General features: G+C 40.5%; 1 protein-coding gene across 2 annotated transcripts in view; it reads left to right on the forward strand.

The window, feature by feature from the left end:
- LOC121062963 (protein mono-ADP-ribosyltransferase PARP8-like) overlaps positions 1 to 16,557 on the forward strand; it is a 149,552-nt gene that overhangs the window by 66,406 nt on the left and 66,589 nt on the right. For both annotated transcript variants that reach the window (XM_040543264.1, XM_040543263.1), the window contains exons 8-12: positions 543 to 603; positions 1,654 to 1,744; positions 8,202 to 8,268; positions 11,756 to 11,881; positions 13,979 to 14,543. In XM_040543264.1, coding sequence (XP_040399198.1) covers positions 543 to 603; positions 1,654 to 1,744; positions 8,202 to 8,268; positions 11,756 to 11,881; positions 13,979 to 14,543 — 910 coding nt within the window. The remainder of the gene's footprint in view (positions 1 to 542; positions 604 to 1,653; positions 1,745 to 8,201; positions 8,269 to 11,755; positions 11,882 to 13,978; positions 14,544 to 16,557) is intronic.

Raw genomic sequence — 16,557 nt, forward strand, 5'->3', positions numbered from 1 at the left:
TTGAGCGCATTACAGGGCAATAGTTATGATTTAACAAACAAATGCTTGAATGTATGAAGCAGTCCCACAGGTATAATATGCCACCCACTAGGCTATGTTGTATTTGTCTTCAGTTATTTATTTCAAGCCTATCTTTAGCTTGCTGGCTGTTAACCTAAAATACTTTTGAAAATTAACTAGGGTTGTCATTTATCATAAATAGGAACAGTATATAACCACTATCGTTTCCTTGATTTGTTTGTGCAATACATCAGACAAAAATACATGGCAGCAATGGAGTGAGAATTTGGGGGAATTAGTAAAAAAAAAAAACAAACACCACCACCACCAAGAACAACAAAAAAGATCTACTGAAAGAAAGTTTCAGTGCAGCAAATGGTCACCCACTGGGAATATTGATCCAATCTATGTAAATGTGTATTTTATAACCATTCTGAATTTACAGCCAAGATTATCCTTTATAAAATCTTCCCTGTTATAAGTACTCTTGGGCTGAGGAGTATCTTAAAGAGCTCTAATGTAATGTAATTCTTTCCTTTCAGGGAATATGGAGCCATTGATGATGTAGATATTGATCTGCATATTGATGTTAGCTTTCTTGATGTAAGTAATCTAATCACAGAATTACATAATGAACAGTAATACACATTTAATTCTGCTACACATCAGACTCTCTGGACAACTACTGAGACTTTCCTTTTTCAGAGGCTTGATCTTCATAAGTGGCTGTCGTGTTATTGATTGCTACCCAGTGGAGAGGTTTCCTTTTCCAATTACATTGTTAAAATGTTTTGTAGGCTTTTATTTATTGCATGTATATTTCCTTTCAAACATTCTTTGTGAATGGCAAATGTTTTAACTGATATAAATGAAATACATTTTTTTTTGCTATCCTAGACATTAGTTAGGTGAAAGCACTTCATAGATTTCTGGAGGGAAGACGACCTTGGCTAGAGCTCTCCTGTGTGCTTGTCAACATCTGCAGCTGATTAGGGAGAGGCTTGAGTGGCAAAGGAGACACAGGGTAGTGGTGCTGTCGACTGGCAGCATGACTTCTGTAACGGTTGTGCTGTCATTAACTCTACACTTCCTCACCTCATCTGTGCAGTAACTTCCTGTTCTCTAGATGCAGAATGAAAAGTAGTGCTTTTAGTGGTATCATTAGCTTCTGCACAGATATAGCATATTCTCAGGTCAGTACAGCACATAAGATAGTTGTTCTTGGGCTCTTCTAAAATTTAAGATAATTTGATTATACCTTGAATTATTTTAATCAGTCTTAAGAAGGAGCAAAAGTTTCCTTTGCCCTATGTTACGGGTTGAGTGTCCTTTCCATCTTTGCTTCTTATCTTTGAAGCAGTATCTCTTGATAGATGGAAATGTGTCTGCCTGCACTGCAGAAGTAGCGTTGCGTAGAAACCTGCGCTCAGTTTAAATGAGCATAATCAAGAATTGGAAACAGTCTAACACTGCTCTTAAGGGCATTAGCAGGCAATAGTTTGTCCTAAATTTCACGTTTGAACTTGGAGTAGATATCCCATGATTGGGTAAATGGATGGAAGGTGTTTATACCAACCCCTAAGGTAGACTGACAAAATGCATCAGTTCTTCGGAATGTCTAATGGTATCTGTTTTCTTTTTATCTTGAACTAGGAAGAGATTGCTGTGGCTTGGGGTGTAATTCGCACAGAACCTATAGTAGTGCGACTGCACTGTTCACTTACACAGTATTTTAATGGTCCAGGTTAGTGACCTATGTATTCATGTGCCTTGTATGATGTTTCAGTCTGAGTTATGTCCTAGGTGACAGACGCTCATTCACTGCCAAATCTTTGACCCTGTGTGCACTTAAATCTACTGCTGAGAGTGGTCCTGCTGGTGAGAAATTATGCTTACATATATTTGCAAGATTAGGCCTTCAGTAATGACATGGGCATCTAGTTTAAACTTCTGTAAGTTGAGTTCAGGAACTTGTTTTCATGATATCCTTTGAAATGCATCTGTTTTCACTAGGAATCTGAGGATTCAGGAATAAATATCTACAGTTTCGACCATGTGATTTCCTGATTTTAAAAATCAGGGATCATCTTCACAGATGCAGATATCACTGATATACATATACAGGTGTATATATATATATATACAGATCTGTGGAGCACATTAATATGCCCTTTTTCATGCACCTTTGAAGAATCAGGCCATGATAATTATCCTGCCAACTTCTAATTTTTATATGAATGTGTGAACTCTGGAGGATCTTTAAATTTGAATGAGAATTTTGAATGTTATGTTGACATCCTACTCTCTGGTGGTTGAGTAAAGCTTCCTCATGAAAATAAAAATGGTCCAACTTGTGAAGAATCAGCTGAGATTGAAGAATTGGAAACATTCATCTGCAACAGTCAACTTCAGATATATTTTTACAAAGGAAAGTCAGAACCGTGAGTGTAACTTGCCAGGTTTTGGAGGCTTCCAGTGCAAGCTGTGAGTTCATGGTTTGTCTCTGTAGGAGAATTCTGTCTCTGGAAAATTAATAGATATTTCAAGTCATAATATGTTTAGCAAAATCTGTCCCAATGAGCTATTTTTATAGGATATGTTGTCAGCTGATGCAAACTATAAGCTATATTCTGTTCATTCCAATGAGTACTTCATTATATCAGTCTATTTTTTTGGCTTGACTTTGGTCCTTTTGCCTGTATTTTATTGCTTTGATCTTCTCTGTAAATATACAGATCTTAAAGTATATATTTGACATAGCAGGTAGCAGGTATTCAGGTATTCAGAATATTTCTATCAAAAAAGTAATTTTTAAAAGTGCAGCAAATAGTGAAGCGTGAAGAGTCATATGCAGTAAGAAATGAACTACTGAAATGAGAAGTAACAAGAAGTTATCTTCTGCACGGTTGACAAGGTTAAAAAAGGAAGTTTAGTTCCCAGTCCTGCAGCTGACCAATTGTGGTAGTACCTGAGTGTAGTGCTGAGAAAGGCAAGATCAGGGCCAGAGGCAAAGCTCTGGCCAAAGATCAGGGCCAGCTGCTGTTTCAGCCATGTCTCTTTATTTACTAGAAAAAGACAATGAGATCCACCATCTCTTGTGTTAATCATAGAATAGAATCATAGAAGGGCTTGGGTTAGAGGGGACCTTAAAGATCATCTAGTTCCACCCCCCTGCCATGGGCAGGGATGACACCCACTAGATCAGGTTTCCCAGGGCCTCATCCAACCTGGTCTTGAACACCTCCAGGGATGGGGCATCCACAACTTGTCTGGGCGACCTGCTACAGTGCCTCACCACCCCCTGAGTGAAGAAACATTGCTCTCCATCTTTTTTATAAGCCCCCTTTAAATATTGAAAGGCAGCAATGAGGTCACCCCAGAGCCTTCTCTTCTGTATGCTGAACAGCCCCAGCTCTCTCAGCCTTTCTTCATAAGAGAGGTGCTCCAGCCCTCTGATCATCTTCATGGTCATCCTCTGGACCCACTCAAGCAGGTCCACATCCTTCTGCTGCTGGGGGCTCCAGACATGGATGCAGTACTCCAAGTGGGGCCTAACAAGGGCAGAGTAGAGGGGGGCAATCACCACTCTTGACCTGCTGGCCACTCCTCTGTTGATGCAGCCCAGGATGCAGTTGGCCTTCTGGGCTGCAGGCGTGCGCTACTGGCTCACGTCGAGCTTTTCATCCACCAGAACTCTCAAGTCTTTCTCTGCAGGGCTGCTCTCAAAGAGTTTTTCACCCAGCCTGTACTCATGTCTGGGATTGCCCTGACCCAGGTGCAGCTTTTTGCACTTGGACTTTCTGAACCTCATTAGGTTCACGTGGGCCCACTTCTCAAGCTTGTCCAGGTCCCTTTGGATGGCATCCCTTCCTTCTGTTGTATCAACCGCACCACTCAGCTTGGTGTCATCTGCAAACTTGCTGAGGATGCACTCGATCCCACTGTCTATGTCGTTGATAAAGATTTTAAACAGTACCGGTCCCAGGACAGACCCCTGAGGGACACCACTCGTCACCGGCATCCACCTGGACATACAGCCATTGACCACCACTCTCTGGATGCGGCCTTCAAGCCAATTCCTAATGCATTGAATGGACCACCCATCAAATCCATCTCTCTCCAATTTGGAGATTGGGATGATATGTGGGACTGCGTCAAAGGCCTTGCAGAAGTCCAGGTAGATGACATCGGTCGGTCTTCCCTTGTTGACTGATGCAGCCACTCCATCATAGAAGGCCACCAGATTGGTCAGTCATGATTTGCCCTTAGTGAAAACATGCTGTCTGTCTCGGATCACCTCCTTGTCTTGCATGTGCCTTGACATTCCTTCCTGGAGGATCTGTTTCATGATCTTTCCTGGCGCAGTGGTGAGACTCACTGGTCTACATGTAGTTCCCCGGGTCCTCCTTTCTACCCTTTTTAAAAAGGGGAGTGATGTTTCCCTTTTTCCAGTCACCAGGGACTTCACCTGACTGCTGGCACTTTTCAAATACAATGGAGAGAGGCTTGGCAACTCCATCAGTCAGTTCCCTCAGGACCCTCAGATGCATGTCATCGGGCCCCATAGACTTGTACTTGTTCGGTTTCATCAGGTGCTCTGAAACCTGCTCTTCACTTACAGTGGAAGGGACTTTGCTCCCCCAGCCCTCATCTACAAGTCTCAGGGAAATGTGAGATGTGGGAAGCCTGACTGGCAGTGAAGACTGAGGCAAAGAAGTTGCTGAGTACCTCAGCCTTCTCCATGTTTGTCATTACCAGTTCTCCCTTCTTGTTTATCAGAGAGGGTACACTCTCCTCGGCCTTTCTTTTCTGGCCAATGTACATATAGAATCCCTTCTTGTTATTCTTTGCATCCCTTGCCAAGCTCAGTTCCATCTATGCATTGGCTTTCCTGATCCCATCCCTGCATATCTGAAGAGCATCCCTGTACACTTCCCAGGCCACGTGTCCCTGCTTCCACTGCCTGTGCATTTCCTTTTTGTGCCTCAATTTGACCAGCAGGTCCTTGCTCAGCCATCCTGGTTGTCTGCCCTCCCTGCTCGCTTTCTTACACATGGGGATGGAGAGTTCTTGCGCTCCAGGGAAAACATCTTTAAAGAGTTGTCAGCTCCTTTGTCCCTGAGGACAGTGTTCCAGGGGATCTCTTCCACTAGGTCTTTAAACAGATGAAAGTTCGCTCTTCGCAAGTTCAGAGTCCTGACTTTGCTCTTTGCCAGGCCCATATTCCTTGAGATCACAAACTCTACCAGGCCGTGGTCACTGCAGCCCAGGCTTCCTCTAATTTTAACCTCTTTAATGAGTTGATCTGCATTGGTAAGCACCAGGTCCAGAAACGTTTCTCCTCTTGTTGGTTAACAAGACCCTTTCTCTGTGTACTCCTCTTCCCCTTAAATATGTAGTTTTGAGACTACCAAGTCATAATTTTATGCTAAATATATTTCTCTTATAATGCTTTCTGTTATTGAAAGATACATGTTTCTTATGTGCAGTATAATCCAAAGCACAATGGGGGATATTCTTATCACCTTGTATCTGTTCAATATCCTGATTTTACAGTCATACTTCCAGTTAACACCTTGTCTCATTGTTGTACCTGTGGGACGTTTCTCCCATGTGCCTTAGAAATTTGTCTTAGATTAGGATGAATCAGCCTTTGGAGGTACTAGGCTGTCTCCTTTGGTTGTAGAGCTTAGACAAGAATTGTCATTTAAACATCAAATTTTAAGATTTTTGGAACTATGTATGATGATTCTCATTGAAAACAACCTGCCCCCCCCATGTGTCCTAAATTTGACATTCTAAAGACATTGCTACCTCTAATCAAGTCATTTATACCTTTTGAAAAAAATCATCAGTTTGTCTTTAAAATATGAAATTATATTTGAATAAGAATATTAGGGGAAAAGTATCTACAGTGGTTTGAACTAAGTGAAATTGGATGGCAAGGTTAGATTTATTTTATTTTTAAACTTATTTTTTTAAAGGGAAATGAAAGGATAAACTTGGACATTCTGAATAAGAGTCATCAGAATAATATAGATTTTTAAATACTGATTTTATATTTTTACTAATATTTGAAACGACCCTAGATTTTTTGTTTTCATTCCTTTTTATTTTACTATAGCCCTTACCTCCTTATGTAATATGAAGTATAAAGTCTATTTGTGCTTGTAATATGTGTTGACTGTTGTTCTGCCTTGAGGACCTGAGACTCATTCAATAAGTGCTGAATTCTACCTGCCACTTAACATAGTAAATGTTATTAAAGGATTTTACTAATACCAGGAGCTAATTTCCAGACTCCACCTCTTACCCTTTAAATTTTCTGACACATGAATAGGAATATACCAATGGTAGGACAAGTCTTTAGGAAAATTCAGGGTAATCCTTGGCCATTGGAATTCATACATCAGACACTTAGATGATGAGTATTAGGGATCTTGTATTAAAAAACCCTTAGAAAGAAAACCCAGATATTAGTTAATTCAGTTTGTTCCACTTTCATTTTCCTCATAGGCATAGGTACTGTAATAGTATGGAGAAATAATTGACTAGATTTGGGTTTTCTCCACATCTGGATCCAAGTTCATCTTCTAAGTTTATAGGTTTTTATGAGGAACTTAATTTTATTTTTATTTAGGATACATTTATTCTTAAATAGAATAGTCTTCTCAAAAATAAAATACTCGGGTGCACTACTCCTTTATAAAGTTCTGAAAGTCAGGTTAGGTAGGAAAACTCTCAGATTTTACTCCAGAAAACCTGATATGTCCTTGTTGATTACATACTAAAGAAAGTATATCTTTCTGGGAAAGGGCTTAATTTTGTTTTCAGTTACAAAAGCATAAAATTGGTTTCAGTGACAGCGAGTTCAATTTGGACTACAGTAACTGCATGTAACATTTCATTCAGATTGTCCCATGGCTATTAGAAAATGGGAGATTATTGACAAAAGGTAACGAGTAGTGGCACCTTGACTTACAGAATCATAGAATCATAGAATAGCTTGGGTTGGAAGGGACCTTAAAGATCATCTAGTTCCACCTTCCCTGCCATGGGCAGGGACACCTCCCACTAGATCAGGTTGCTCAAAGCCCCATTGAACATGGCCTTAAACACTTCCAGGGATGGGGCATCCAGCGTGTCGACTGCACAACACAGCTTGGTGTCATCAGCAAACTTGCTGAGGGTGCACTCAATTTCACTGTCCATGTAACTGACAAAGATGTCAAATAGCGCTGTTCCAATACTTACCCCTGAGGAACACCACTCATCACTGATCTCCACCTGGACATTGAGTCATTGACTCTTTGAGTGTGACCATCCAGCCCATTCCTTATCCACCAAGTGGTCCATCCATCACATCCACGTCTCTCTAATTTAGAGACAAGGATATCACGGGGAACAGTGTCAAATGCTTTGCACAAGTCCAAGTAGATGATGTAACTTGTTCTTCCTCTATCCACCAATGCTGTAACCCCATCATAGAAGGCCATCAGATTTGTCAGGTATGATCTGCCCTTAGTGAAGCCATGTTGGCTATCACCCCTCATCTCCTTATATTCCATGTGCTTTAGCATAGTTTCCTGGAGGATCTTCTCAATGATCTTGCCAGGCACAGAGGTGACACTGACTGGCCTGTAGTTCCTTGGGTCTTCCTTTTTTCCCTTTTTGAAAATGGGGGTTATGTTTCCCCTCTTCCAGTCAGTGGGAACTTCACTGGACTGCCACGACTTCTCAGATATGATGGAGAGTTCTCAGCTGAGATTTTCAATAAGTAAATTTATTAGGTGCCTCATTTAAGGTGTCTTTAATATGTGTGTGTAAAAACTACTTACTTGGAAGAAAGTTTGGCATCAGACAGAATGAATTACCAGTCAAGATACATTTAATATGATGCTGCTCTCTAGTAACAATGATACATTTGTATAATTAAAATTAATGGGAAGAGATACATTCTAAGGTATCAAATTTTAAAAATATTCATTTGTAAGATTACAAATGATATTGGTTGATATTCTGAAAAGGACCATTCAGTTCTTCATAGACTCAGATGACATGACTGCTTTCACCATTACTTCAATGGCATTGCATGTAGTAAAGGCAATAAAGTCTAAATAAAACAGGGTCCTTAAATGACTTGTATGGTCATGAGTTCTTGATTATTCTTTTAAGTTCAACACTATCTCATTTTTCCATAGTGCCAACCGTGGATGTATTTCAGATTGCTACTAAGGAAAGATTTGGGCTGGGACATCAGCTGAAAAAGTAAGTCTGGAAAAGTATAAACCCCTGTTTTTAGGTAAATATTATATACTCTTTAGTTCCTGGTCCATGTCAAGTAGGATAAAATTCACAGGTTTTCAGTCTGGTTGAATCAAAGTGTTTTGTACTTGTTTTTCTTTAAATAAAAAAATAACAATTTTTACCTCTTTAAGTTTAGTTTTGACAGTTGTTGAGGAGAACCAGATTTGTTCTGCCTGCCATGGCTTTCTGTTACTTTATTGCCATTTAGAAAGTATGCTACAAAAGTTTGAAAAGGCTGTAGCTAAGAGCATTTGATTTCATGTTTCTGCTTAGATTGTGAAGCCTCTGTAGCAGGAATCTTTTTGAGCAATTTTTTGAGAATCTTTTTGAGCATAAGGGGGCAATGCTTTCAAGGCGTCCTCTACGATGAACTACAGTAATTAGGCCACCCAAGTTTTGAGGATGAGATGGAAGAATAGTAGAGAAAAATTAGCAGTTTCATATGTTCATGATAAAATTTAATTTAATAAAATTTTGCTGAGTCTGGACTCAGCTGGACTCGCTCCAGGAGCTCCATGTCCCTCTTGTACTGGGGAGCCCGGAACTAGATACAGTACTCCAGGTGAGGCCTCACCAGGGCTCAGTAGAGGGGGAGGATCAACTCATAATGAAATGGAAAAGGAACTGTGCTGCAGTGAGTCATACTGTTCCCATTCATCTCCTCTGCTCCTTTAGTATGAATGGACAATTTTCTCTACCTGTTAAAAAACATTCTGTTAGTTTCAGCTACTAAATATTTCACGTGTAATGAAAACTTAAGTTTTTAAAATAATCATTCCTTTCTCCATGGTGCTCTGATTTCTTTCCAGTTTATAATAGCTACAAGTGTGATGAATGTTTCAAAATAGGGCATCTTCATTATCATTTCCAAAGGAAACTAGGAATGTGCATACACAGCTAGGTCAGGCAACCAGGCCTGCAACCTTGCAAATGTATTACCATAAAACTGAGCCTGAGTTCATGCACAGGCAATTCTTCACTTCCAGATGCAAAACACTTCTAGAGCAGAGTTGTTTGAGTCCCCAGATCTTTTAATACAGTGATCCAAAGATGTCTTGCTTTATTATTTCCACGGTGGGAATTTGTTTTAAAATTGGCACAGTTCTTATTAGAACAGCATCCCAAAGCCTTCCTTTAAAACAGCTGTCAATTCCTATACTGTTTCTCACCATGATACCAGAAGATTGCTTTAACCTGGGGAAAACGTGCATAGATTAGGTTCAATTTATTCCCCGATTACCCCCGAAATCATTGTTTTGAGAGGAACATAGATCAGCCGAAACTGGGAGATAAGTCTAAAGCAAATATTATAATACAGACTTCTGTACATGTTTCTTGGTAATAGAGAGTGCTGTGAATCTAGTAAATGTCCTTATAGCTGGGTGTAAACTTCTCCTGCCTAACAGGGAGTACTGAAGTACCTAAATTAGGATTTAAATATTTTCAAGGAGGAAAAAATGACACTTCTTTGTGGGAAAGGAATTCGCAGGTGGCTTTGCGCTGTTTCACACATCCCTGAATTAGAGATAATGAGGAAACAAGCAGTAGAAACAAAAACTTGAGCAAGGTCGAGATAAAGTAAATTGGCTACAGTGTTAAAGATGAGCTTTGGGCAGTGGCCAATTGCTGGCTGGCTCGAGGCACGTGTCAGAGGGTCTCTAACCAATTGTATGACAGATTCGGGTGCGTGGACAGCGCGTGGGGCTACAGGGAAAGTATATGTAGTAGTGAAAAAGGGCAATAAATGGTCTCCTGTTCAAGAGCCATCAGGAGTCCGTGTCGTGCATCCCTTCACTTCTTGATGACAAATCTCTCTTACGACATCAGTCTCTCAGTGCCTCTCTCCCACCACAGATTCTCTACAGGGAGTCTGAACTACCAAAAAAATCAGGCATTTAATTTTCAGGAATTTTGACTATGACTAAAATAAGGCAAAGTGAGGTTGGACTTGAAAGAAGGAGCCATGAGAATACTGGCAGTGACAAAGTAGGGGTGTCTACCTTAGGAAACTAGCTGAAAACACAGTGGGGGGAAAAAATGTGATTTCTAATAATGGGAACCTATATTTAGGATTCTTCAATACACAAAATGATTTCGAGACTTGGAGGAAGATTCATCTGATGAAATGCAGAGATTCAGAGTGTGAACACCTACATCTTAATAGTCAGCCTAGGCCCTCTTTATAATCAGTGGAGAAAATAACTACGGTGCTGATAATCTATACCGTGATTCACATCTGTCTTGGTTTTGGCTGGGACAGAGTTAGTTTTCTTCCTAGTATCTGGTATATCTTGTGTTTTGGATTTAGGATGGGAATAATGCTGATAAATACACTGATGTTTGAGTTGTTGCTGAGCAGTGTTTACACAGAGCCAAGGACTTTTCAGCTTCTCATACTGCCCTGCCAGCAAGGATGATGGAAGTGCACAAGAAGCTGGGAGGGGACAGAACCAGGACAGCTAACCCAAAACGGCCAAAGGAATATTCCATACCCTATGATGTCATGCTGAACAAGAAAACTGGGGGAGTTGGACACTGCTCAGGGACAGGCTAGGCATCGGTCAGTGGGTGGTGAGCAGAAATCAGAATACCCATGAACCTCATGGCTGTGGGCACCAGGATATTCTTCTTTGAAGATTCACTAAATTTTCAGTGAAGTCCATACCAACTTCCACTTTGCCTTTATCAATTGTAGACCCCACTGCTAGATTAGAATCACAGAATAATGTAGTCTGGAAGGGACTGCTGGAGGTTGTCTAGTGCAACCTCCCACTCCAAGTTATGCTAAATTAAAATTTAGATTAATTCACTAAGGGCCTCAGGCAGCTGAGATGTGAAAATGTCCAACCTTTGTGGGCAACCTGTTGTACTTAACTTCTCTTTTTGTGGATGTTTTTTCTTTATAGCCTTTATGTTTCTTAGCTTCCCTTGCTGCAACTTGTGGCCACTGCCTTTTGCTGTACAGCTCAGGGAAGTGTCTGGATCTATCTTCTCTGTAAGCTTCTCTGGGTAGTATGATGTTTGACATACCTACCTTCATGCTTGTGCCTTCGAAGAATATTCTCCTACTTGAGCAGCGTGGATGCTATATTCTGCCTCTGCAGTCACTGGAGAGACAGATGCCCAGAGCTGAATGGAAAGTCTCTGAATCAGTTTGTCTTTAGACCTCCATCACATGTGCATTTAGTCTTGCCGTGGTTGTTCATGCAGACCTTATTCTCAATGAGTTTCATGTGAATTAGTTTTATGTGGGGAAAAAAAAAAAGGATTTTTGAGGAACTGAGGCACCCAGTCATTAGTCTACATATGTGACAGAGAAACTCTACCTGTAGAATGAGGATGTTGCATCATGTAGCCTACGTCATCAACAGAGGGACCCTAATATTAAAGTGTATATGACTTGGCTACAATAAGAAAATCTTTTTTTTTTTTCTTTCTTAATTTGCAGAATCATGCAGACATTTGTAACGCAACAGTGGAAGAACAGCAAAGAGAAATCTAAATGTACGCACAATAAGAAGGTGTCTGACAAAAAGATAAAATCCCCTCTGCACATCTTTTCTACATTGCGCAGGTAATAGCAAGGAAACTGAGTTGTTATGATCTTATCCTGTTCAAAATCCACAAGGGGAAACGTTGACTTTTCTCCACAGGGAAGTGCTCTATTTATATCTTACTTCATGGGTTTCCAGCACTTGCCTTGCATATGATTTCAAAAGTGAACTAGGTACTACTGCAGCTTCTAAGACTATTTGAAGGCAGAGCATTTCAGTGCCCTGCTTTCTGAAACAGCCATGATTCATGTAGAACTGGAAATAATTAATTTTAGATTGCTTTACTTGGCTCTATTTATATATTTACTAGTTTGGTAGCATTTGACTTTTACTTGAATAGCAAGAATATATATATATGTAATTTTGTAGTTGTCCAGCTGTTCTTTCCACAGCTGTGTGTATTTTTATTTTTTTTTTAAACTAGAATGGTCATTAATCAAAGACTGATTTTAAGAGCTGCTGAGCACCCACCCCCTCCACTATTTGCATAAATGAGTGTTCACTGCTTCTGAAATGTGTGCACAAAAATTCAAAGAACAAAGGCATAAAAAACTTATGAAAATTGTGAATAGTTCAGTTGAATTCATTATGAGTTTTGTTAGTTACTCATACTCTTAAATGTCTGTAAAATGAGGCTCTGATTTTACCTCTTTCGGGAATGTGACTATTTATTCTAGCATGTTTTCCTGCTTATGAAGGGTTGATAGATCACTCCTGTCAATTTGTTTTGAGTGCTTCTTTGAGCATTTCTTCTTTTTGATTAATTTTGCAATTCTAAATTCCATTTATTAAAAAAGAAGAAAAAAAGAGAGAGGTAGTACAGACCACTCACAAAAGAGAGAGGTAGTACAGACATCACTCACATTGAAGAAGAGAGGAATATCGAAGATGACTAAAGATTTATCTTTTCAAAGGTTGAAGAAGAAGATGGTGTTTTAAGTAGAAAGCTTACCCATTCCCTACTTTGAAACACACACCAATGCAGGCCAAAGCTTGGGGTAAGAAAGCCTTTCAGAAAAGGCAAACAAAAAAAAACTCCTCTTGATTTGGTGGCTGCTACTTCAGTTCAGAAGATCACTTAGTCCAAATGTGGGGACCCTCTCTCTCTCTCCCTAGAGTGCCATTCCTACCTCCTGTCTGCCTGAGGTTGGTAATGAGCCAACTACAACAGTGAGTCAGCAACCTCCACCTGCATTTTCCACTGTCATCACTTGATAATAGGGTGGGGAAACCTGCCAGCCTCTCCCCTTGGGGTTTCGCTTCTTTTATATTTGATCCAAGCACCAAAAATACTCTAAAGATTGGGGTTGCTTATAAAGCATAGAAAATTGATTTGGCATACCTGATACTAGTTCTTGCTTTGCAAGGACAGGTGAATGTGAACATTATAGAAAAGTGACAGTTCATGTGTACGTTGTTTTGTAAAAACTTTTTGTTCTTTACTTTCTGTATTCATAATATGATTCCCTCACATTCTCATTTCCAGTGTTAGAGCTAGAATTTGTCTAAAACAGGACAGAAGGGCATCAAACTGTCTTCCACAAAGCACCCATATTATTATGAGTGTTTTTTTTTAAAGGTTAATTTCTGCAGAATTAAATTTGATTTACTGCCTGAAATTTTTGTTGCTCATTATACCTTCCATAGGATCTGCATGTAGAATTTGTTATGCCATGTCCAAAAGACAATAGCTTTAATGGGATCATGCCATGCTGATTACATAGGAAAGATACATTTTGCTAAGAAAAATGTGCTATAATCTTGTGTGAAATATGTAGTTTTAATTTCAAAAATAATTTCCTGAATTAATGGTTTGTTTAAAGATGTAGGGACCTGAACCAAGAGCTGTAAGGATATAGCTCTAACTTCTACTTAAATAGTTAGCTGTCTTTTCGATTGATGAGAGTTTGTGTATGCAAAGGAGTAAAATGTCTACTTGGTATTGGGAAATTGGTCCTACATATAGTTGCTCTTTTTTAATGTTGGACTATGCTTATCACTTGTTAAATACATAAAGACAGGTAGCACTTAAAAAATTGTACATATATTTGGATTGCTTGTTTTGCGCATGATTTTGATTATCCTCCAATTATGTCTTCCCCTCCTTTATTTTTAAGGTTGCCAAGTTATCCTCCACCTGGCTGTGATAAAAATAAATCAAAACTGAAGTCAGAACAGGATGGCATCTCCAAAACTCACAAGCTATTGAGAAAGACCTGCTCTAGCACAGTTAAGGCAGAGGATGTGTGTGCCTCAGAATCTCACAGAACATTTGGCCACTCATTTTCTAGTTACCCTAGGGCTGAACAGACAATGGCTATTAAATCGCACAAACTGTTGAACCATTCTTGCTCTACAGCTATCAAGCAGGACAAGTGCATCACTTTAAAACAACATAAGCTATTAAGTAGGTCATGTTCTGGGGACCCTCGATCTGAGTACAACAGCACCTTGAAGCCCCAAAAACTTCTAAGCAGGTCTTACTCCAGTAATCTTAGAATGGAAGAATTGGATGAATTGAAGAATCACAAGTTACTCAGCAAGACTTACTCCAATGCCCCTAAATCATCCAAAATGGAGCCTTTCAAGGAGTCTAACATAGCAGAGGGCAGGAGGTTCTCTCTTACATCAGGGCTTATTGGTATCTTAACACCATCTTCATCATCACCTTCACAAGCTGCAGTGCGTAGTATTTTTTTTTTAATTCTGCTGATTTTCCTCTCATTATTTTACAAACATGTTGTTATGCTTATTATGTGAAAGTATTAATATTCAGGCAATATGTTAGTGGATATGTTGGAAGACTAAAATTAAATGAAGAACAATGGAGTCAGCATTTTAAGGTGGATTTAAACAATTGTGCATACACATATATTTACATCATAAAAACAGAATCTGCCTAGGTGAAGACAGAGACTTCTCATCTCACCTTGAATACAGCTCAATGTACATCTGATGGCCATGGGAAAAGTTCAGTCACACACTTCCTTCCCTACCTCCTTTCTTGCTGCAGGAAGAAGGGACAGTGTGAGCTTCTGTGCTGCAAAACTGACTTAGTCACAAAGGCCTTTTCTAATTTCCCTGTGCTGTGGTTTAACCCGGCCAGCAGCTAAACACCACACAGCCGTTCGCTCACCCTCCCCCCTCCCTCTCTGGGATGGGGGAGAGAAACGGGAAAGTGAAGCCTGTGAATTGAGATAAAGACAGTTTATTAAGACAGGAAAATAATAATAATAATAATAATAATAATAGTACTACTAATAATAATGTGTACAAAACAAGTGATGCACAATGCAATTGCTCACCACCCGCTTACCGATGCCCAGCCTATCCCCGAGCAGCCGGCCCCCCCTACCCTGGCTAGCCACCCCATATTAATTGTTCAGCATGACGTCAGATGGTATGGAATACCCCTTTGGCCAGTTTGGGTCAGCTGTCCTGGGTCTGTCCCCTCCCAGCTCCTGCTGCACCCCCAGCCTGCCCGCTGGCAGGACAGAGCGAGAAGCTGAAAAGTCCTTGGCTTGGTGTAAGCACTGCTCTGCAACAATTAAAACATCAGCATGTTATCAGCACTCTTCTCATCCTAATCCAAAACATAGCACCCTACCAGCTACTAGGAGGAAAATTAACTCTATCCGAACTGAAACCAGGACACCCTGCTTGCTTAATAGGGGAAACAACCATTCATTGGCTCATTCAGGTGCCAAGTCACCTCAATTCCTGGTCTTTTCATCTGTGATCATCACCATACTGGAAGAAATGCAGTCATGGTTCAGCTAACCTCTCATGCATTTGTATTTTGTGAAAGGTTTAAACTTCACAAAGTTAAGTTTTATCCTTCACAAAGCTCCAATATAAACTGGAGGTCAGGGAAGGAATTAGGCCCACACTGCCCACCTTTCTTTCCTCAAAGATATTGGGAAAACAAAGGGTAGCACTATGGTGGTTTCACACCGATGGCCAACTAAACTGAACCACAACCACTCTCTCCTGCTCCTCAAAAGATGGACGGGGGGGGGAGAAAATATGATGGAAAAAAAGGCTTACTGGTTGAGATAAATATAATTTAAGTAAAGACAAAAGAAATTAAAAACAAGCAAAGGCCACGTGGAAGGAAAGACAGAGAATTCAATTATTCTCTACTTCCTATCAACAAGCAATGTTTGGCCATGTCCTGGGAAGAAGGGCCTCAATACACATAGTGGTTGTTTAGAAGGACAGAAGTCTTCATAACAAGACACCCCCCCTTCCCCTTTCCCAGCTTTAATTGCTGAGTGTGACCTCATATGGTATGGAATATCCCTTTGGTTGGTTTAGGTCAGCTGCCCCAGTGGTGTCCCTCCCCACCTCTTGCCCACCTGCTGGCTCTTGGGAGGGTTTGGAGAGAGACTTGTGTGCTAGGTCTGTCTGGGATGGCGTTAGCTTTCCCTGCAGCAGCCCACACAGTGCTGTGCTCTGCACTCGTAGCTAGAACAGCATTGGTATCACACCAGTGTCGTGTCTATTGCTGCATAATGCTGGCACTGCATCAGGACTCCCTCCAAGCCCCCAAGAGCCAGCAGGTGGGCAAGTGATGGGGAGGGGACATCACCAGGGCAGCTGACCCAAACTGACCAAAGGGATATTCCATACCACATGATGTCACACAGCAATAAAAAGGGGGGCTTTCAGGGGGGAGGGGGCTGTCCTCCTGAAC

The sequence above is a fragment of the Cygnus olor genome (assembly GCF_009769625.2).
Source record: "Cygnus olor isolate bCygOlo1 chromosome W unlocalized genomic scaffold, bCygOlo1.pri.v2 SUPER_W4, whole genome shotgun sequence".
Classification (NCBI taxonomy): domain Eukaryota; kingdom Metazoa; phylum Chordata; class Aves; order Anseriformes; family Anatidae; genus Cygnus; species Cygnus olor.